Source organism: Molothrus ater, chromosome 3 (assembly GCF_012460135.2).
Source record: "Molothrus ater isolate BHLD 08-10-18 breed brown headed cowbird chromosome 3, BPBGC_Mater_1.1, whole genome shotgun sequence".
NCBI lineage: Eukaryota > Metazoa > Chordata > Aves > Passeriformes > Icteridae > Molothrus > Molothrus ater.
This window is the reverse complement of record NC_050480.2, coordinates 109,007,062-109,030,698: the sequence shown is the minus strand read 5'-3', so window position 1 is coordinate 109,030,698 and position 23,637 is coordinate 109,007,062. Positions and strand designations below refer to the sequence as shown.

At 39.8% G+C, this 23,637-nt stretch overlaps 1 protein-coding gene across 1 annotated transcript; it reads left to right on the top strand.

Annotated features, from left to right (window-relative positions):
* The first annotated feature begins 1,738 nt into the window (after positions 1–1,738).
* CRISP2 (cysteine rich secretory protein 2) lies at positions 1,739–16,035 on the top strand. Its single transcript, XM_036379797.1, has 8 exons — positions 1,739–1,754; positions 11,342–11,403; positions 12,261–12,344; positions 13,549–13,639; positions 14,045–14,190; positions 14,757–14,851; positions 15,630–15,718; positions 15,908–16,035. Exons 1-8 carry the CDS (start codon positions 1,739–1,741, stop codon positions 16,033–16,035), a joined length of 711 nt encoding a protein of 236 aa, XP_036235690.1.
* The last annotated feature ends 7,602 nt before the right edge of the window (positions 16,036–23,637 follow it).

The following is a 23,637-nucleotide window of genomic DNA, read 5'->3' as shown; positions in this document are numbered from 1 at the left end:
ACCAACAGATTCTTCATTTTTTACAGATTTGACTGCAGATAGTTTTTCACATTGTATTTTGATATAAACTCCTGAATACCAAAACCACACAATCAACCCAAGCTGCATCAGCTGTGGAAGTGATTTAATTTTTATAACAATATGTATTTTTTTGAGTGAAGATAAAACCACAGGACTATGTATGGGATGGAATATTCCATGGAAAATACTGAAATCTGGTACCACATCTGGTGACACAAGTGGCCTTGATGCTCCTCAGGAGGAAGGCACAGATCCCTCAATTAAACTGGGCCATATCAAACACTGTGTGTATGAACTGGTTATTTATTTTGTGTGCATCAGCCTGACACACACAGGGGGCTCTGAAGCCTGGCTGTGCCCCATCAGGTGGCACTGGAGGGTCCCAGATGATGGGCAGTGCTGCCAGATGTGCAACAAGGTCATTCTGCTCCTGCATTTTTCCTGTTGCCCTGTCACAGCTGGAATTGTACTGCACGCACAAAACTGCTCAGTCCTGTTCCCAAGCTTGCTTCATTGAAAATATAGGAGTGCCCTCTGGTGGAAAACTGAGCAGTTGAAGCTCCTGTGTCACTAAAAATAAGCAATTTCCTCAAATGAAAATATCAATTTCTTGCTGGTACACCAAAAGGTTTTAGTTACATCACTGAATATTTCAAGGCCAGATTCATAATTTTGTGCTCTGCCATTCTGCAAGGAAGTCTTCAGAGCCCTGAGGCTCCAGGTGTTCCAACCAGGGGCTGTGGTTTGGTGAAAATATCAGAGGAATGGTTTGGGTTGGAAGGGGCCAGAAAGATCACCTGGTTCCAACCCCCTGCCATGGGCAGGGACACTTTCCACTGTCCCAGGCTGCTCCAAGCCCTGTCCAACCTGGCCTTGGACACTTCCAGGGATGGGGTATCCACCAGATGTGTGCCAGGGCTTGGCTGCCTCTGTTCCTGATACCCAGGGCTCAAGCACTCACCCTTGACTCCTACCACAGAGAAGGAGCAGATGGAAAATGTGGCATTCACATTTTCTGGAAAAATTCCTTCGCCCAGGATTTTTCTCCTGGGAAGCTGAGAAGCCTCAGAGAGAAAGGAAAACAATAATTATCTGATTTGCTTCTCCTGTGTTTTTCTGCTTTGGAATGTGTTTGGACATTGTTTACCACAGGTGATTGTTTCATTGGTTTTGGCTGTGAGTTGTTTCGACTCAATGGCCAGTTGGGTCCAAGCTGTGTCAAGACTCTGGGAAGAGTCACAAGTTTTCATTATTATCTTTTCAGCCTTCTGTAAATACCCTTTCTGTATTCTTTAGTATAGTTTAGTATAGCATTCTTTAATATAATATCATAAAATAATAAATCAGCATTCTGAGAACATGGAGACAGATTCATTCCTTCCTTCATCTTGGGGGAAACCCAAATATAATAGGAAAGTTTGCAGAGGGTCAGCAAAGTAAAAACTGAGAAATTAAGTACTGTTGAGATTTGCATATTAGTATCTTAATGATTTAAAAAGGAAAACATCAACATTTAAATGTGGAAAGGAAAAAAATATTTTAAAAAGCCATGAAATTGGATTAGGAGATAATTGGGAATCCCCAGGTTTTTGGGTGTGTTATCAGAGCCATCTGTGTCCATAGAGTTGGTGGAAATTGGTATCACAGCCAAGCAGAGCAGAAAAGAAATTGAAAGAAAAGAAGTAGTGATTTGCTAAAAAACTCAGGCTCTCAGATGATGACGTTCTTTCAAGGTAAATATACATTCACTTGATTATTTGATAACCTGAACAGAGCTTTTGATTTGTTGCTTGGCACTAAAAGTATCCTTGGAGCTGATGAAAAAATGTCCTGCCTTTGCAATATGGAATATTAAAGAAAAATTACTTTGGCAAATGGCAAGTTTCCTGGTAAACACTCTCTGGCTCTGTGGGAGTGGTACTTCACTGACCCAGAGTGTTTGCTTTCCACAGAGCAAAGAACAAGCAAGAAAAAGGTCTGTGAGACTAAAATCTGCAAGTCTGCCATATGAGAATGCCGCAATGTAAAAACTTGTTCATATTTATCTTCTAAAGCCACACAGACATGGAGATAATCCAGGCAGTGAAATTTAAACCCCTTTTCATACACAGGGAAATGAAATAAATGTCCATGTAAATGGTTTTCACTACAATAGAACAGTGGGATGACAGAGGGGGAGTCAAAGCTGATAAAATTCTCCATCAATACTTAAAGAAGCAATTGAATAAATCTTTGAGCCGTGATCAAGGTTCAAGGCAAGGCTGGATGAGGCTCTAATCAGACTGTTCTAGTGGGTCTCATCCCTGCCTATTGGGACTACATGGTCTTTAAGGTCCCTTGCAATTCTGTGATTCTGGGATTTTAACATACACCTGCATAAAGACAATCATCACACAAAAGTTCATTTAGAGAATTGGGACAATGGATATGGAAATTCTGCCCAAAAAGGGAACCAAGAGAGCATTTGAATTACTGACCTCATCTGATCCAGGGAAAAACTGTGAATCAAATTATTGAAAAAGCAATGCCTAAATCCATGGAAGCTGTGCTGATGGCAAAACACATCTAATATTTCAAACTTCCATCAAGCAAGCCTATGAGATGAAAAGGCCTCATGGCAGCAAAGTCCTTAAAAGGGAACTTTTACATTTCTCTTTACATACCCAAAGCAGAAATGTGAAACTGTTACTCTGCTGCTCTAGTATGCACACTGGTGGCCAACTTCTTGTGTTCAGCTGAAAGAATGAAGGCTAAAATAGAATAATTACATCAAGTGGCCGGGTATGGTAAGGTAAATACAATAAATATGGGATGGAAAATGGCAGAGCAGGTTTGGGTTGCAGTGACTCACACTTACTGTGTCAGTAATGCCATTTATGGACAAGATTGCCACAGGAACACTCAGAAATATCATGGTTTGGATAGACTGTAAGCAAAACTAGGTTCAGAGGGGGATATGGAATTAGGAAAGGAGATAAAGGGGTGAGAGGGAAGGGAGGAGATGGGCTGTAACTCAGAAAATGGGAGAATGAAGAACAGAATCAAAGAACATTAGGAAGTGAATCATCTGGCAATAAGGGGAGACGCACAGACATCAATGATGCCAACCTGTGGACAGCTGAGGGCCACCCACTGTGAAATCCAACATCCTTTTCATGAGATCATTGTCTGGGTGAGTGGAATAGAACTGGGTCACAGTATTTATAGAATTGTAATTTGAAAATAGATCTAAATCTCAATTTACATTTCAGAGATATAATTAATAGCTTCATGGTTGCACATAAATGCCTGCATAGCAGTGGACTAATATACCCAGAATCACAGAATTGCTGAATCACAGAATGGTTTGGGTTGAAAAGGACCTGAAAGATCACCTCATTCCACCCCCTGCCATGGGCAGGGACACCTTCCACAATCCCAGCTTGCTCCAGCCCTGTCCAACCTGGCCTTGGACACTTCCAGGGATGGGGCAGCCACAGCTTCTCTGGGCAGCCTGTGCCAGGACCTCCGCACACTCTGAGTAAAGAATTTCTTCCTAACATCTAATCTAACCCTGCCCTCAGTCAGTTTGAAGTCATCACCCCTTGTCCTGTCACTCCCTGCCCTTGCCAAAAGTCCCTCTCCAGCCCTCTTGGCTCCCCTTTAGGTGCTGAAAGGTCTAAGGTCTCCCTGGAGCCTTCTGTTATCCAGAGTTAACAATCCCAACTCTCTCAGCCTTTCATATTCCTCAAAGCACTTAGTTCAGTTGTGAGTCTGCAACTTCCTGACATTCCCCAGGCTATCTGGCCAGGGCTCCAGATAAAATCTGGAAAGGCACAACTCTTCCACATGGACTTGCAACCTCCTTAGCACTGCAAAGGTGTCTTGGTTTATATGAGGTGGTGCCAAGTGTCTCTTTATGTGCTGCTGCTTTGAGATTTAGGTCTTCAGTAACCTAGAAGATCTCTCTCCTTCTGGTGTGAGAACTTACTTAGATGTAAGTAGAAAATGTAGGAAAAACCTACATTTTAGATACCCTCTTTTAGTTGGACAACTGTATAATTCAACTCTGTTTTATGACTTACCTCAAAAGAGTTTGTTCATTGATAAAAAACAGCACTGTATTTGCTCTTCCCTGACTTGGGCATAGAAAAGCACCAACATAAGCATGCATACTGAGATACCATTGATACTCGTGTGCACAACTGGATACTTGCCAAAGGCAGAAAGCTGTAAAAGTTGTGTATCAGTTTCAATCAGGAAATATTTTTTTCCTTAGCAATCATTTTTCTGCTGGTCGTTACAGAGCAGTGTGTTCTAGGTTCATCTTTCTGGACTGTGTGTACATTTTCTATCACATCACATCTCTCTAAAGGGAAAAATATTGCAGGATGCAGAAACCAGGAATCTGTGTCTGCCTTTGCAACCCTTTTTTTCAGGGCCTTTCCCAGCAAATTAATGCCCCTCTTCCCTTTCTCCCTATCAGCAGCTCTGTGGCTCCTGGAAGTCAGGCTGTGGAAAGGCTCAGCTTCAGCAAAGTGTGGGGAAACCCCTCTCAGTCAAGATATGCTTTGAATGGGTATTTAAAATATTCTCTGGTTATGTAGCTTCTATTCATCTTCTATCAAGTAATTTCCAGCTTCAGACTGTAAAAAAGGTGAGAAGTCACTCCACAAAGAAGCTTGGCTGTGGCCAAATGCAGTTGGTTCCGGAATTATTACGAGTCAAAATGCATTTAATCAGCAATATAATTTCCAAATGACTCCTCAAGCTAGGATTTGAAGTGGAGTTTCTATAAGTACCTCTTTTCACAGCTCCAAATATTTCTCATTTACTTACTGCAGCCAGTCCAACAGAATGTTCTGTGTGAGACTCCCTGACTTGGAAATCAGGTTTCCCTGTTTTCTAACAAATTTTAACATTATTTGTTGTTGCAACAGGTTCAAAGTATTTTTTACGAACTGGACATCGTTACAAGAAGATCAACCTTCTTTCTGCATCATCTACAACAACTCTGGTTTACTTTTATGCCAGGTCCATGAAAAGATTAAAATGCTCATATATAAGAATTTAAGAAATATGAGCATTTTAAGGAATTAATTTCACACCCACACTTTTTAAAAGATTTCACAGTAAAAGGCCCCACACTGTCACTACTGCTAAATTACAGAAAATCTTTTTCCAGCAAATACATGCAGCAAACAAAGGGGTGTTCATGAAAAACTTCAATTTGTGTAGCCTGTATTTCTCAGACAAGTATGTCTGAAGTTATTAACCATGTAAATTGAACATAAAACCTGTTTTATCCATGAGTAATAAGCAAGTGCCTCCAGGTGATCATTACATTTGAGATATCTGTGATAGTTTGAGTCTGCATTGCTTTGTGTCTTTCACTATTAGTTAGAGAGGAAGGGGTGTATTCTCACTTCCTTTAAATAACAATAAAAATTAATAAATCACCTATATCAAAAGTCAGTTTGAATTCTAAGAGAAGTCATTATGGTTTGTTTGCTCTGTTTCCTCTTGGCCAGATTTAGTTCAAATAAGGGATTTGTTCTAGAGAATCAGCTGGGCTTTGGTTTGGTTACACCTGATTCTCACAGAGAAAGACATATCTGAAAAAAAATGGTGTTTTTCTAATGGTTTCCACACAGAATTCTTCTCTGTTCTTCTCTGTTCACTTTCTGTGTATCTTTCCACACTTACAACAGGCATTGGTTTATTTGGTTTATGGGAGAAATATGACTGCAGTGATGAACCTCATCTCTCTCATTGATCTGTATCTGATATTTTCTCTTTATTCTAATCTAACATTTTAAATATATTAGATATGTTGCTTCCCAAAGGTGACTTCAGAGGTGTGTTTTATCTATTTGCAAGAAAAAACTGAGCTGAAATGCAAGTGCTTTCACTATTGGGTTGTCCCAGGAGATGGAATGAGTTTTACCCCACATTTCTTTTCTGGAGTCAGTCTTTTGTCCCACAGCAGAGATTTAGAAAATGTTTCTAGTGACTTACTAGATCTAAAGGGAAGCTGAATTAACAATCCCTATATGCTTAAAAAAGGACACTTATGCATTTTTACAGTGCTCAGCTTTGGCACATTTCAGCAAAGATTGAAAAGAACACAGGCATGTATTGAACTTTGATATGAGAAGTGTATGATTGTTCTGATTGAATCATTTGCTAATCCATTTTGGGCTTCATGAGAATGACTTTCACACATATGCACAAAATCCTTCCTGCAATTTTATGTGTTAGACTTTAAAAGCTCTCTGGAATAATAGTACCATGAAAGAATTATATTCCTCACCTGAGGAAACCATGAAATCTCCTTGTTGCAAACTTCCTAGAAACATATTGAAAAACATCTCTAAGGAGCAGACTGTTTTTTGCAGATCAGTTTCTGGGAGCACAAGAGAAGGACTAGGCCTCTAAAAGTTTCTGGACAACAATTTTTTTTTCATTATTCCATTCTACTGTGCTTATGTACAGTTACTCTGACAGCAACTTTTTGATTGATTGACTCTGTTGCTTCGCTCTCCAATAATAATAATAATAATAATAATAATAATAATAATAATAATAATAATAATAATAATAATAATAATAATAATAATAATAATACAGTGTGGAAGGTGAGTTAGGTTGTATGGAAGAAATCAGTAATGCTCCTTTTTTGCCAAACAAAGTTAGGTCTGCAAGGTGTTCTGACAGCCAAGAAAAAGATCTGTGCAAAGTTTTGAACCACACAGAACTGCAGGGATTTTAATCTAAAGTGCTGCTTCTACTCTCATTTACTTCAGTGGAAATAAAGAATTGAAGAAAGTGGATTTTTGTCTTCATTGTTTGAGATAAATCAGATTCCTGCAGTTCAGGCCTGGAGGAGAACTTCCACAGTCAAATCATTCAAGCTGATCTTTTTTTAAGAACTTTCCATAGATTTATTTTTAAAAATATTCTTACATTTGCAGAACTCCATGGAATAAATTCTATTTTTTAATTTAATTACCCCACCCTTTCAGATAACCCAGATGAGGAAGTGGGAATTGCTATGCTAAATTGTTCTTTGTACCATGGATCCGGATGTCAGTTTTATTAATCTTTTCTTTCTTCCCAACTATTTCACCCACAGACCATGAAATGTAGCATATCTGACAGTCATTCTTTAGAGAACAAATTGTTTTTCACTATTCAAACAGGTGGGGCACGCTTTAAAGAAATACTCTAAGTATCATAATTTCATTTTAACAATACAAATAAAGCTCAGATGACTGTAGTGAATGAATGAAAATTGTTGAGAAGGGTGGATGAGGTAAAAGAATGGAAGTATCTCCCAGGACATTGGGAATCTGGAGCTGCTGGACTGCCTCCCCTCAATAGAAATGCAGTCAATAACTATGGTAGGTGTCTCATGAGGCTTTCTGATGGTGATAACCCTGGTCTCATCAAAATTGCCACAAGCACTTCAGATAAAAAAGTAACTGTGCCCTTATCTCAGAACATGGAAGGATATGGGAGACCTTATCAGAGGCAACTTCCCGTGAGTGCTGCCTGCTGTACAAAGGAAGAACAAAGGCAGCTTTGTTTTCCAACACAGGGGTTATAATACAATATTAGAGTTCCTGCAACAGCAGGCAGCTGCAGGAATTCTGCAGAAACCTGGAAACAGTGAGGCAATATTGACTTGGCAGCATGGGCAGCAACCTGCACCCAGTGTGGTGAGAAGGGTGCTCAGTGTGCAGCACACCACAGCAAAGGATGAGAAAGGGAGCCAAGAAAGGAATAAGGAGATGTGCAGATGCTTTATGCCTTCTGATAGCCAACAGACTGCATGGAAGGAAGCAAGAAAGGTTGTGTTTGAGCAATGAGGACCTGTCAAAGCTGCCTTTGTGATATTTTACCTTATAAGAGAGTGGAAACAAAGAACCTGCAAGAAGGAAGGATGAGCAGAGTGATGCCAGGTTGGATAGGGCTTGGAGCTACCTGGACTACTGGAAGGTGTCCCTGATCATGGCAGGGGGTTGGAACTTGGAGATCTTTAAGGTCTTTTCAACCCTGACCATTTTATGCTGCCCTAGAGCAGAGCACATGCCACACATCTCTTCAGACTGAAGACATGAAACATCTGCAGCCATTCTGCAGTAACTTAATCTTGAGCGACATCTGGGGTGAGTTATGTGTACAATAATCACAGAATCACAGAATCACAGAATCACAGAATCACAGAATGGTTTGGGTTGGAAGGGACCTTAAAGATCACCTCGTGTTTGGGCAGGGATACCTTCCACTAGACCAGGTCACTCAGAGCCCCATCCAGTCTTGTCTTGAACATTTCCAGGAATGGGGCAGCCACAGCTTCTCTGGACAGCCTCTTCCAGGGTCTCATCACACTCATAGTCCAGAATTTCTTCCTAATATCTAATCAAAACCTGCCCTCTTTCAGTTTAAAGTCATCCTCCTTTGTCCTATCACTACATGTGCTGGTAAAAAGTGATGCCCAGTGCCACAGCCTCAGTGAGCTAAGGGAATAAAAGTTTTATTCAGCAAACGGAAGTTCAGGAAGCACTTGGAAAAAAACAACACTGGGTTGCCCACAGTACAGGTCATTCTGTGTACAGCTAAGATGCTCACTTATATCTCTGCCTCAAAACATTTATCCCACTCTTTTGCCAGAAACAGGAAAGACAACTGCAAAACAACCAGCTCAGAACTCAAGCTTTTATTTTGTGAACACATTAGCACTGTATCTAGATCAGACTAGAAGTTGAAGTTCTGCAAAAGGACAGGTCTTCTGTCTTCTCTTTTTCCTTACCCAGGAGACAAGGAAAAAAAAAATCCAGAACTATGTAGCTGGATTGGTGGATTTTCAGTCATCTCTTCCTTAAGAAAAGTTCTTCTTTGCACAATGGGCAGCCCCAAAGCTGGTGTCGTTTATCAGCAATAAATATTGACAAGGAAAAAAAAAAAAGGGGAAATGTACATATATACAGCCCTGGACTGGGGAGAGCCTTTCACTCTCCTGCCACTTCCTCAGGTGCAGAAGGATTCTGGTGGATGAAGGTAATGTATGCAGAACTGAATTTCAGCCTTAGAGATTTTATCCATATAATCTCTTGTTCATTGTGCTTCAAATTTTAGTGCAGTTAATAGCTGAATTTTACCAATAATTGATAGTGTGATAATTGAAAGAAAATTTATGCTTATAATATCTCAGAGAAAGAATGTAAAATAAAACATATCTTCTCTGAAAAACACCTCCCAGGAGTAGGGATGAAAAGTTGCTTCAGTGGAGTCTAATTCCTGTATTTCTTTAGATCAAAATGCAACACTTGGACCCACTTGCTTCTTTCTACAAATGTGAACATGAAATAATTTTTGCATTTTGCATAGGGTTATCAGTCATGGGAAATGCTTTTCTAATGCCTTTTGAATTGTTTTGGTGTTAAATTTGTTTCACATGAGTATTGGGATCAGTGCAGCTGAACTCAGAATTTTGTCATGTCTAAATGTTAATTATGTGTCCAAACTTTCCAGGTATATATGCTGCTGAAATGCCTAATATATATTATAGTATGTAATAGGCTGATTACCTTTTCTTAATGGAGAGTGAATTTATTACTTTAATGAGATTTAAAGAGGCAAAGTCAGACAAGGTAGAGGAAAAATATATCAAAGTAAGTGAAAAGACAAATATTCCCACTCTGCCAAACTTTCAAACCTGCTATGCCCTGAAAGCTGTATCAGATAGCAGGAGAAAGATTCTACTGAGGAATGAAACACCAGGATTAAACATAAAAACCATATTTTTCAAATAGAAATTTGTTTACCGTTTTTAAGCTATCAATGTTTATTTTATTTGCTTTTACACTCAATCAAATTTTCATGAAACCTCAGGTTTTCAAGTAGAGCTGCCTAAAAATGCATTGTTGGCATTTGTTTTTCAGAAGCATAGAAGTGATTTAGTGGATTGAGCACTATTGACAGGGAAGGATAATTCTCTCTGGGAACCCTCATCCTTTGATGATGGTTCCACCACATTTAGTCCAAGAGATTTGATGGTAGAGTCTGGCAGTTGAAGATGTGCAGTAGTATTTAATCAACTTTAACTCTGGATCTAGAAATATTTTGTTTCCTGTTGCAGAATTTAATCTGGGTAGTCCCAAAAAGATTTGTGTGTATGGAAGGGCAAGACAACTCCTCTGTGTCTAAAAATATCCCTGCAGTTTAAGAATTTATTCTTCATTGATATCAGTGAGATCCCTGCCTCTACCTCATGCAAATGATTTCCTTATGAAATCACAGGAAAACAAGACAAAGACTGAATATCTGAATTACATGATAGGACAAGGATTAGTGATTCTAAACTAAAAGGGGGGACATTTTATTTTTTGCCAATGATAGTTTCCCTATCAAGCAGAATTTCCTAGATTTCTATTGACCTGTCCTGCTCATACCATGGACTTTTCTGAGAAGGCCTGCTCTAAGGCATTTTATATTTGTTGAGGTTTGTTATCTCTATTTCCCTCTTGCCTATCTGGGTTAAGGCAACCTGCTGACTCAAAGCTAGTCTTCCTTGGGATTTTGCCCCCTCTTTTTAATAACCAAAGAGACCTTTCCCCCCCTATATCCTCATCAATACAAAGATATATAACTTTTGATATGCAGAAAAAGCATCCTGTGCATGTGAGTGGGTTTCAGAGTGTCTGTGTACACCTGCATGAGGTGCCTCAGGAGTCAGAGTGCAGTAGCCAACGTTATTTGTTAATAACATCATATTTGAAAGTTTTCTTTATGTCTAGGTGTTAGATGAAACATGAGGGTGATCACCACAATTTGCTTGAGCCATTATTATTCTGATTTAATGAGGAAATAGAGAAGTGGGGAAGAAATGGAGACTATAGTCCCTATGTTAAGTGATCCACTCCAAAATACCAAATCTCACTTGAGAAGGACTCTGATGTGACAGTACTGAACACATTAATGGGCTTTTTTATATACAGGGAGGCAGACATGAAGGGGAAATGCTAAAAATTCAAGATACCTTGAATAAAGAAGTCAAAAGGGGGCTGATCCATCTATACCAAATACCACAAAACTTTATGCTATTTACAGCCCCTGCTTGCATGCAATGTGGAGTCTTCTCTCTGTAGGAGGCAGTGGTGCCCATGCACAGTTTCAGCACATCCACAGTCAGGATCAACTAAAATAAACTTCTTTGTGCAGGCTTTACTTTGCAGCAGTTTTGTATCTTGCTCACATATCACATTATGCCATAAAGTATATGCAACAGAGACTAATGGATTTTGGGGGTTTGTTTTTGTTTTTTTCCCCCCTGTAGAAATGGATCTACTAACTGCAATTATTCTCCTGGCTGCTTTGCTACACCAATCTGATGGACAGGTAGGATCATTCATCTGTTCAAAACACCCATATCTGACTCCTTTGTATAGAAATCTGACCTGATATAGTCTGATCTTGTGCTCTCTAGAGATTTAGAATTATGGGGTGCAAGTATTGTTAATATGTTAATGTAACATATTGAAGATGAACTCTAATTTTGTACAGATGATTCATTATTATTATTATTATTATTATTATTATTATTATTATTATTATTATTATTATTATTATTATTATTATTATTATTATGGTTGAGCAACCTGGTCTAGTGGAAGAAGCTGTCCCTGTATAAGACAGGGGCTTCAGAGCTACTGGCTCTTTGAGCTTCCAACCCAAATCATTCTGCCTATCAAAATACTCTTCATGGAGCTAATTTTAAAAAGATATTTTTCATAAATAAGTGAATAATTTAAGATTTAGAAATATGATTCATAAATGTCCTAGAGAGGATTAGGTTTGTAAGATACCTGCTATGCAGGTACTTGCATGAGAGTTATTTATCAAGACCTTCTTATTAATGAATGAAAAGAAACAAGTACTTTAGGAAAGAAAATTATCATTTTCTTCAATAAATCTGAGGTGAACCATGCTGGAAATTGATACTTTCCTTTATCTGAGTATAGCTGCAGCCTAAAACTACTGGCTGAGATGTTATTTCTACCACCATAAATGTCTTAAGTTAAACAAGTTTTATGGGACCAATTATTGGGGTAGGTTCAGTTGACCAAACAAAAGTGACAAGAAGATCATAATTTCTCTTGTTTATTATACTTCTGTTAACTGGGACCTTCACTGTTATTTTTTTCCAGGGTTTTCCATTTAAAAGTGTGAAATCTTTCTCCTTTCCTCATTTTAAGTCTCAAAATGAAAAACAGATCCTTGAGCTGCACAATGAAATACGGAGATCTGTAATTCCCACAGCCAGGAACATGCTAAAGATGGTGAGCTATGAATTGCAGCCAGCCTGCTTTTCCCTTAAAGGAAATGATGGGACAAACCCAGCATCAAAGGAAGCTGTGGGATAAAGGGATTAAGAGCAGCCTGATAAGAAGGACTTGGAGAAGTTCATGGATGAGAAACTCAGTATGAGCCAGCAAAATGCTCCAAGGGCTGGAGCACCCCTTCTCTGGAGCCAGGCTGGGAGAGCTGGGGTGTTCAGCCTGGGGAAGAGAAGGATCCAAAGGGACCTTAGAGCCACTTCCAGTGCCTAAAGGGAGTCTATAAGAATGAGGAAAAACACTTTATCAGGGCCTCTTGCAATGGCACAAGGGCTAATTGTTTTCAGTTAAAAGCAGGTAGATTAAAATTAGATATAGGAAAATTTTTATGATGAGGGTGGTGAGGCCTTGGCACAGGTTGCTCAGAGAAGCTGTGGCTGCCCCATCCCTGGATGTGCCAGGACCAGGCTGGATGGGGCTCTGAGAAACCTGGTCTGGTTGAAGATGTCCCTGCTCACTGCACAGGGTTTAGATTAGATGACCCTTCAAGGTCCATTCCAACCCAAACTATCTCTGATTCTCTGAATCTAAGAAGAGAACCAAACCCTGGATGAAGGAAAGAGCATGCAAAGCAAAGGGGGAGCTGCAGTTTCTGAATCTCACACTGTCAGGAGGGCAAAGGAGACCTAGATCTGCAAAACTTCTCCCATCCCTGTCACCCCTGATATCCTGGTTATCCCTGTCCCACGAGCAGATGAGCTGGTCAGTGCTCTGTGGTTAATCCTGCATAGAAAGGCCTGAAACATTCCCCAGGTTCAAAGCCCAGCTGATGTTCATCACCACAACTCAGCTGCACCTGGGCTGAAAATCAGATTTATACCACTTAGTCCAGTGCACCCTGCAGTGTTCATTCGGACACAAAGCTGAAGGAAAGCAATAGTATGTTATAAAAACCCTCTTAATCAGCACCATCTGGAGATCAGGACTGTGTGACAGCACTGTGCAGGATAACCTGCTCTGAAACCTTTAGGAGTTGAAGAAATGTGCCCCAGGAGAGTAAATCAGCACAACTCCTTTCTGTCAAGGGCTGTGGGAGCATTCAGTGCTCAACATCCAAGCCATTCCCTATTTTTATTGGTTTTTTTCCATCTCATGGGCTGCACTAACCTATCTGTGACCTGAATACTTCTTCCTTTGTGTCTTTCAGGTGTGGAGTGAGAAAACTGCCAAAAATGCTCAGAAATGGGCAAATCAGTGTGGGATGAAAGTCAGTCCAAGAGACAAGAGAGTTATTAATGGTACTGACAAGCATGGAGCCTCGGCTGATGGGTTAATGGCAGTTTGCAGATGACCCCTGTGAATGTGAAATAGAAATAAGCATTACTTTAATCTGTTGTAGAAGAGCCTTTTAGGATTATTAGATGGAAGGTGTCCTTGTATATGTCAGGGGAGTTGGAACAAGATGATCTTTAGGTCCCTTCCAACCCAAATCATTCTATGATTCTGTGATTATTAAACACAAAAACATCATTTTTGTCAGATGAACACTCTGAAAGACAACTTTTTGCAAGTCCTTAAAATCACAGGGCAAAGTGAATGGCATCATAGGCCTTTTTTTAAGCATAGAGCTCCAGCCTCTCTGTCCCATCTCCTGCCCTATACTTTGCTTCTCTCCTAATAAAATGGATTTACTTCTACTCCAGGTGTCACCTGTGGTGAGAATGTGTTACTGTCATCCTACCCAAGGACATGGGCTGATGCAATTCAAGTGTGGTACAGTCAGTCCTCCAATTTCAAGTATGGATATGGAGCAATCTCAAAAAATGTCAATGTTGAGAGCTACACTCAGGTATGGAGACTTGAAACAAACTGCAGGGATACACCAGAATCACAGGAGTACACTTAAGCCAGCTGGGAGTTATTTATAATCAGGAAAAAATTATCAATGCCATCAAACTATTATCTATAATTCATACTCTGATCCAAAAATGACTGATAAGCTAAAAGTCTTTTTCATCTAATTAGGAGGCAATGGAACCAGTATTTTGGAAGAGCTGTCCAGAAAGGAAATAGTCTGTAGAAAAACCTTTAATTTAGAAATAAATATTTTCTATACAGAGATAGAAATATGTGATTAAGAAATGTCAAAGCATAATACCTATGATGAAAATATTTGAATTTCAGCTTCAGTGCCCTGCCAGAAACTGTGTTGAAAAACATTTGGAAATTGGAGGAAACTCATTTTTCTATGTATTCTTTATGACAGCTAAACTTTAAATTTAAAAGCTGACTAGAAAAAAAAATGAAAGAGAAAAATTATTTTCTGGTTCTGTTACTTTGTGAGGTTTTGGGTTGTTTTTTTTTTTTTTTACAAGAATTCACTCTGAAATAATGTGTTTGTTTTTTGATCTGCAGCTTATCTGGTACAACAGTTACAAGGTGGGATGTGGAGTTTCCTACTGCCCCATGGGCCCCTACAAGTACTTTTATGTTTGCCAATACTGCCCTGCGTACGTACTGCCTTCTTACTCAGTTGTGATGATTATGGAAGTGTTTCCAAAACATCCTTGGCTATAGGATAAAATAAATGCAATCTACTTTAAACATTGATACTTTTGAAAATACCAGTGTAAATCGTGGGTTTAGCAGCATGCTGAATATCAATGTTTGTTTTATTTCGCATTGAAAGAGATATTAGGGAAATTTTAGCAGATGAACAAGGGTTTATCTCTGTCAGAATCAGGCATCAGGCACAAATCATGCTGTAATTTTGAACACAAAGGAGGAAATCAGATGTAAAGTGGAAGCCAACAGCAAATGAATATTCCCAGAGGTAAAGAACTGCATTTCAGAAGGGTTTGCTGAGGTTTGGAGCAACCTGGTCTGGTGGGAGGTGTCCCTGCCTGTGGTAGGGTGTTGGAGCTAAGTGATCTCCAGGGTCCCCTCCAACCCAAAGCAGTCTGTGATTCTGTGATTTTATGATTACCTCAATCAGCTGAAATCCATTAGAGAAGCAGAGCTAGGAAGCACATACTTTTTTTTAACAGATATGTCATACATGTACAATCAATCAATTCATTTGTTTCTCTAAACCTTATTGTCCCTCTTATTTAAAATCAATTTTTTTGTTATTCTATAAATATCTGAAACTAAAACATGACTGTCTATGAAAATATTTTTATCCAAAACCTTCTGGGTGCCTTTCACTGCAATAAATAACAAAATCCTGTTAATGGCTCAGAGCTTCCTGTTGATCTTGTTTTGTCTTGTAATTCTTTCAAATTTCAGAGGAAATAACCCAATGCAAATAGCTACACCTTACAGAAGTGGACCAAAATGTGCTGACTGTCCTGGCCACTGTGACAAAGGACTTTGCAGTAAGTCACTCTATTCTCCTTAAAAAAACCCACATTCTATAATAGTCAAGCCATTTTAATAGCAGAGCCAAAGTACAAAGTTTATAGAGACACGAACAGCTGGAATTTCTGGAAAATGCAGAATCATCAAACCAGAGCTCAGTTTTCACAAAATATTTCATGTGTTTGCTTCTCTCTGTTCTATTTCAGCCAACCCTTGCAAGTATCAAGACCTCCTTGGAAACTGCAAAAATCTGAAAATGTTGTTTGGCTGTAGCCACTCACTGGTGAAGAAGAAGTGTCCTGCAAGCTGCAAATGCACCACTCAAATCATCTAAAGTCCTGCTGGGTGTCATTAGACCCTGAGAGATTATAAGGAAAGAGTAGAACCCACTGTAAAGTGTATTCACTCTCAGTGCATCTGCTCAGGTTGACCTGTAGGTAATAATTTTATCTGAAATCTGACCATTACTTCAGTCTTAAATTAGATAGTAGCTCAAAATAACCTCTCATGTTATTTTAGGTTTTGTAGAAATCATGTTTTAAGTTACTAATGTGTTACTTTGTGTCTTTCTTTGAAGTGGATCTGCCACTGATTTATTTCTTTTTAATAGGAAACTCACTTTTAAAACACTTCAGGGTTTTTTGCATAATTTGTTAGATGCCACTAAATTTTCTTCTGTTAACTTTTTTTCATTGTTAATGGAATGTCTTCCTGCTAAATAAATACATGATCTACCACCAGTTCACAAACAGAGCTTTTAATTAAAGTTATTTATAAATAAAGGGGCGGGTTTTTTTTTTTATTTGGAAAATTCCTTATGGATATTTTGAGGTTCTTTTATACTTCATGTGAGTGTGGATGAGAAAAGAAAAGAAGTACAAAGCACAAAGAGACACACAAAGAGACAATCTTTTGTACGGGCAAAATAATAGGCACACGCTGTATCTGCAACTTTTCCTCTGACCTAATCACAAAAATTCTGCTACATCTGCCTGTGGTGATAAATGAATGACAAATTTATTGCTGTGGCTCTTTCCCACTGACCTTGCACCACCAGAGCTCCAGCTGCTCCTGAAAGGATTCTGGTTTTCCATAGCCCTTGAGTCACATAAACCAGCCTTGAGCAGGGCAGAACTCACCAATTTCCCTTCTTATTTCAGACCAGTAAAAATAATTTTCTCCACAAGACTGCATTTCTAGATAAAGACACAAGAGGGTGAGCCATACCCAGACATGAACCTGCATTGCTTTTTTACTTTTCTACCTGTATAAAGGATATCCCCTTTCATTAGATATTGAAGTTCTGGGCCTAGTCTCACTTGCACAAAGTTTTTTAGCTAATATTGGCTCAATAAATAATCAAAACATATAGAAAAAGTTTAGCAGTGGTTTCCTCCCCTCTATTGTTTCCTCCTGTTTCTGCTGGTCAAATTACCACCATATTAAAACAATTGAGAGTGTCGAATTAGGGAAATTTATGGTTTCCAGGACATAAATTAATTCTGGTAGCCTTGATTTTGTACCTTTCTGTAGCTCAGTTTTGCCCTCATGACCACTGCCACTGTGCAAGGCTCCAAAGAAGCTGGAGAGAGACTTTTTACAATGGCATGGAGCAGTAGGAGAAAGGCAAATGGCTTCAAACTGAGAGAGGGTAGGGTTAAATTGGATATAAGGAAGAAATTCTTTGCTTTGAGGGTGGGGAGGCCCTGGCACAGGTTGCCCAGAGAAGCTGTGGCTGCTCCATCCCTGGCAGTGTCCAAGGCCAGGTTGGATGGGGCTTGGGGATGAGGCTTCCTGGGATAGTGGAAGATGTCCCTGTCCATAGCAGGGGGTGGAACAAGATGATCTTTAAACTCCCTTCCAACCCAAACCTTGATTATATGATTTTTAGGGAGTAATTCCAGCTGAAATTTTCCTTTAAAAACTGTGTTTTCCTCAGAAAACACCAACCTGTAAAACTCCAATTCTCTTATGGGGGGATGCATAATTTTGGCAAAGCTCTCAGGTGTTTTCTGGGTTATTTTCCAAGTTTTTCCTCTTTCCTCCCCTTTTATCTGGGCCAATGAATATTTAACAAGGAATTAGTTTATTATTAGAGATTTCTGATAGAGTTCCCTCCCTGGAGAGGCAAGTTGCAGGCTCTGGATATCCAGCTGTGACGTTTGAGCACAGTAGCAGCAGGAGCTGGAAAGGATCTCTACAACCTGAGGTGCCACCCTGGAGCACCAGGCACCCTTCTGGGTTACTGCAGGGTATCCAGGCACAACCTTTGTGCTTTTGAAGGAGATTTCAAAAGGTTCTGCTTCCCTACTAATGTGGAACAGAACAAATAGGAGGTGAGATTAAATGCTGGAAATGCTGCCTGGGTGCTCTTGTTTCTCAAAGCTGGCATCAAGGAGTGCTTGGGATACTTCACTTCATGTCCGTGTGAAAGCTGAGATGCTGCTGAATATGGGTTCATCACACTCAGATGGGGTAAAAGCAGTATGACATTTGCTGGGATCCAGCATGTCAAATGACTTTTCTCTCTGTTACTTGCCTGTATTGTCACAAAGTTATTTTTCACACTGATGTCTTGACAGTGGCTTCATTTTTGACACTAGGATGTGCTTTTTGGTTTGTGCTGAATTGTGCTACCTTTTAGGTGTTAGTCCAAGCAAGAAGCAAATATCAGCAGGAATTTCTTACAATTTCTATTCTGGTTCACAAGAAGCACATGTGCTGAGAGATGATAAGAGCAAGTACTAGAGAACAAGTCTAGGCCTTATCTGTGGAGAGGGGTGTAAGAGCTCTTCAGCTGTTAGCTGACATGACAAGGGCCTTAAACACAATTTTGAACAAAGGTTATGAAGTAACTTAACAGTCTGACAGTTTCTGAAGAAAGAATATTTTTGATATTTAAAGTGTACCAACTGCAGCAGCTCCATGGCCAAATTTGGCCTCTGGGCTAAAGGGAAGGTCATCACTCTCAGTATCCCACTGTCTTGCTGAGTGCCATGGGCCAGCATCTTCCCTGTTTTTCCCCATCTATTGCTATTTTAGGACAAATCTTCCCCAAAACTAGACTCACTCTTATTCTTGACAAATCTTACCAACAGGTTAACATGAAATTACAGAATCATTAAGGTCGGGAAAGACCTTCACAATTAAACCATGACCTCCAGTGCCACTTTCATATGCCTTTTAAACACCTCCTGGGCTGGTGACTTCACCACTTCCCAGGAGAGCCCATTCCAATGTTTGACAGCCCCTCCCATGAAGAAATTATCCCTAACACCCTATCTAAACCTTCCCTGGCACAACTTGAGGCTACTCCCTCAAAACCTCATACTAAAAAGAAGGCAAGGGTTGGAAACCTTCACATGACATCAGAAACCTGTATTGTCAGAATATCCAATTTATTCCCATAAAATAAATTCATGGCAAGATGTTTGAGCAAGCCCAAGCAAACAAGGTCCATCAGAGCAGGGACAGGAGAGGATGTTCCCCACCCCTGGGCTGCTCCCATCAATCCAGGCCAAGCTGCCAAAAATGGGATTCCTCTAAATGTAAAGGCCATGGCTAAACTGTGAAAAACAGGAGATAAGCTCTGTGATTAAGAGCTTTCTTGACAGCTCCTGTCTCTACTCTTGGCTGTGAGCAAGACTTTTAACTCTAAGCAAGATATTTGACCTGTGAGCTTCAGCCTCACCGACTGCAAGGCAGAGATAAACCCACGCAGCCAGGGCAAGGAAGATTAATTAGTGAACGTTGAGAAAGAGCCCACAAAGCACTAGGTCCTGTAAATTATAATATCACATTTGATAGCCACACCTCCAGCATAATTATATCTCAGTTTAACCACAAGGCAAAGGGGACAGGGGGCAGTGGGAGATAGAAGTGAGGATGTGACACTCCCTCCTGACCCACCGGTGACGTCTGAGGTCCATGAGCTGGTCACTGGGCTCAGCCCTCTGCCCTGGGCTCTGTGAAATGCCAGCCTCAGACTGCTCCCCAGGACTGACAGATACTCTGGCACCAGCATCAATGACAACGCTGGAAGAAAGGCAAATTTTAGGAAAATTTGAGGTAGCAAGCTGGCATGGAAAAGGGCCATGTTAAATATTCATTCAGTCACTGATGGAGAGCCCAAGGCTTGACACATGTAACTGGAAATTACTTTTAAAAATCATTATCATCAGATGCTTGGGTTTTTCTCCACAGAAATGACCATTTGAAATCAAATTATATTTTTCATTTGATCATTAACACTCCTCTGTTTTCTTCTCTTTTCCCACTGCTCCATGAAGTGCTGAAAGTAAAAGACAAAAGCCCTGTGTGCCACACTAAAGTCCAATTATGGCTTTTATTTATTTTGTTGAATGAACCAGAAGATTTTTTCTTTCAAGCACTGACTTTAAGCCATCAGGGTTTTTTTAGGGAATTCAAAACCATTTACCTACCTTCTTTAAAAAGTCTTTTTCCAATGTAAACAAATTCCAGAAAACTACACTAAAGATAAAAAAGGAAGTGTTATCTTATATTAAGTGTGTTATTTTTTATTTAGTGACAGCATTCTTTATGCAAGCACATATGATAAGTTTCCCACAAAGTGATTGCTGAAGGGTCATAAGAGGCTTATTTTGGCAAAAATGGAACTGTAACCCTTGTGATTTTTGCAGAGGACTGACACACTGAGAAGTCAGGGACATTTTCTGAGCACTACTGCTTCTGAAGCACAGAAATTACAGAATTTCTGTAAATTCAGCACAAGAATGTATTCACCTCTTCTGTAAATATGGCTGTGCAACTCCAGTCAGATGATGGAGGTGATTTTCCACACTTGCCCAACAACATACGAGAAAATACCTCCTAAAAGAGACTCTTTAAGTTGATGGTTTCTTTCTAGGAGTGGCTCCTGTGCAGGTGCCACTATTTCTTATGGCAGGAGATATTTCTCAACATCTTGCATTTTTTTCTTTATTTTCTACACAAAACCAAGATATATATATACATATATGTGTGTGTGTATATATAATTCATTAAGAATTGTAGTGAAGTCAAATTTAGTGAAGTCAATTTCTAAGCATTAAAACTGGAAAGGTCAACAGCAGCCTTCCACTTGAATGAAGAAGGACATAAAAATTTTACAAATAGAAAGCAAAATATTTCTTGAAGGTACTATGTGGTAACCTACCTACAATTACAGGAAAAGTCCTCAATGACCTAAAAATTCCATGCTGCTGAAGAGACAAATGCTGGGTGATTGAAGAGGTAAAAATGTCAGTCATAATAAATTAGGTGTTGGAAGCAGTAATCATGCTTCTTCCACAGATAACAGTGGCTCAGTGTTCATGAGGAACTCAGTTTATAAATGGGAAAGGAGAAAAATGGCAAAGGAAAAGAAATTTGTAAAGAACCTGGAGAGGAAAGGTGAAATGAAAATGAGATGTAGAGTGTGAAGGCAGGGAGACAAACCTTGTGATAAGGGAGAAACCACCCAAAGATGTGGAAATTTGCTGGACAGGTAAAAAAAGCCAGAAATATCAACAATCGTCCAAGTCTAGTATTTAATAACGAGCACTGAGGAGGTTTTAGCCTCCTTGAAGCCTCTCCCACCACCTGCCCATGGCCCAGGAGCACCATTTTGGCTCAATCTGTCTCTAGTCTTGCTTTTTGACAAGACTCCTGAATAAGCCTTGGACCATTTTTTCTGTAATCAATAAATATAAGGATGGGTTCATTGGAAACAGAAAACCAATCCAGACCATTTTGACATAATATTAACCATAATGTGTCATAAACCAAGCCTAAATCTTTGGATCTCAGGTTATTCCAGTAGCTTGCACTAGAGTCATTGCAGATCTAGACAGATCAGTTGTGCAAACCAGTATAAAGATTTTTATCCAGCTTTATATGAGTTATTTAACACTCTCTGCATGTTTTAGAGGTAAATGAGAGTTTTCTAAGGAGAATGTAGCATCTAATGAGCTATAGCACAAAAACCTGTGCCTCTCACAGCTTGGTATGAACATTTCAGAGACTGGATTTTTCCACTGAGGTAATTTTTCCCTCCATACTCATATTTATTTGCTCCCAATTCATTGTAGTACCTCCTGTGTTGGCTTGTCCCGGAAGGGGTGTTGTATTTTAGATAGTAAGTTAAGTTGTAGTTGTTCATTGAATTTGTCCTTGGCCCGTTGTGAGGAAATAATAAATTCACCTTGTCAGCTCAATAGCAGAGGACTACTTTGGGATATTCAGTGATTTAGTACCTACTTCCTGACAATTAAAAAACAGGCATGTAAATTAATTATTAAGGTGACAAATCATGTCTTCCATCAGGTCAGCATTCAAGCTGCAAACAAAGAAGTCCCCACTTGCCTAACCTCCTCAGCCAGCTGGAGGAGATGTTAGTTGTACACAGGAAAAACAAACAATATGGGAGTTTCTTATAGGAATTTGTTATGTACTAATTGTTCTACCCACATTTGCAACTGGTGCCAAGGTCAAAATTATTATAATTTGTGGGTCAGTGTAAACACATGGACAAAAGGCACAGTTTATGTTGGGGTTTAACTTGTGCTGCGGCTCAGAGTTTACAGCACTCACTGAGTCATAGAAATTTTGTATTTACTGTCTCTCTCTGGCTTGACAGATTTTTGTGTGGATCAACTATTTCATGCTACCACTAAACCACACCCTGATGCCGTACCACTGAGAACATCCCAGCTCAGCCTCCAGAGGCTGGTGGTTGTACAAATGATGGAAGAGCCACACTGAGCAGGAGGTTTTCTGGGATTGCTCAGATTGACCTGTGTTTGTGCCTGCTGATTTAAGTAAGGAATGCATCATGAAAGGTCCCTGAGGAACAAAAGACTTATGGAATCATAGAATCACAGAATGGTGCGGATTGGGAGGGACCTAAAATAACATCCATTTCCAATGCCTTCCCATGGGCAGGGACACCTTCCACTATCCCAGGTCGCTCCAAGCCCTTCCAGGGATGTGGCAGCCACAACTTCTCTGGGCAACCTGTGCCAGGGCCTCACCATCCTCAGAAGGAAGAATTTCTTCCTAATATCCAAGACTCACTGCAGTTCTCTTCACCTTCTGTGGATGCAGCAGCTCAGAAAAAGAGAAAGCAGGCTTCATTTTCTCACAGAGGACTTGTGAAACCTTTTAGGGAGTTGTAGAAAACGATGATAGCTTGTTAGTATAAACAACCTGCAGGTGGTGTTTTCCTACTCTGTTTTTCTACTCTTCTTAAGGACTGTTTGTGAGAAAGATGTTTTTGTTAGCCAATCAAGTAGAATGTGTTGAATCGCTAAAAGAGAGGATTTTTTGTGTTGAACATTCTTCTCCTGCAAACCAGCCTTTGAATGGATTTGTGTCATTTCTGGCTCAAGGGTGACAACCTTCTTTACACGTGTCCTTTCCTAGTGCTCTTCTGATGTGATGCAAAGAGTGAACACAAATCCAGGTGTACTCACAGCTGTGGAGTAGATTTTGAAACCTGGAGGCAGACAGTCTTCTGTAAGGAAAGACAACTGAGATGATTGCCTGCCATGTCTGAAGTCATCTCCTTGTGCTTTTTCAGAACCTTAATACCTGCTTGCCTTTAGAACCAGACTCTGTGAGTGATTTCACATGGGCAGCAACAGCCACATCAAATGTCCTCTTACAAGTAAGCACAGAGGACTGATGGGGAGCAAGAGAAACTCATTAACATAAGAAAAGTCAATAAAAATACATGATTCACCACTCACACCATCTGAGACTGAAACACAGACATCTTATTATTTCTTCTTGCTTTCATAAAATAATAGGTAGAGCTCCTGGGTGTTCTGCAAAGCATCCATCTTAGCTGAGGTTCCTTTTTATCACAAGAGCAGTTCAGACAGGCCCACTGGCCCTTGTAGGAGGGAGCAGAACCCTGTTATCTCCAGTAAACAGC

What these genes read in the sequence shown, in the direction of transcription:
- CRISP2 (XM_036379797.1), top strand. An exon ending in TACACCAATCTGATGGACAG is followed by an intron (nt 11,404 to 12,260) that starts GTAGGATCATTC and finishes CCTCATTTTAAG; the next exon opens with TCTCAAAATGAAAAACAGAT. An exon ending in GTTTGCCAATACTGCCCTGC is followed by an intron (nt 14,852 to 15,629) that starts GTACGTACTGCC and finishes TTCAAATTTCAG; the next exon opens with AGGAAATAACCCAATGCAAA.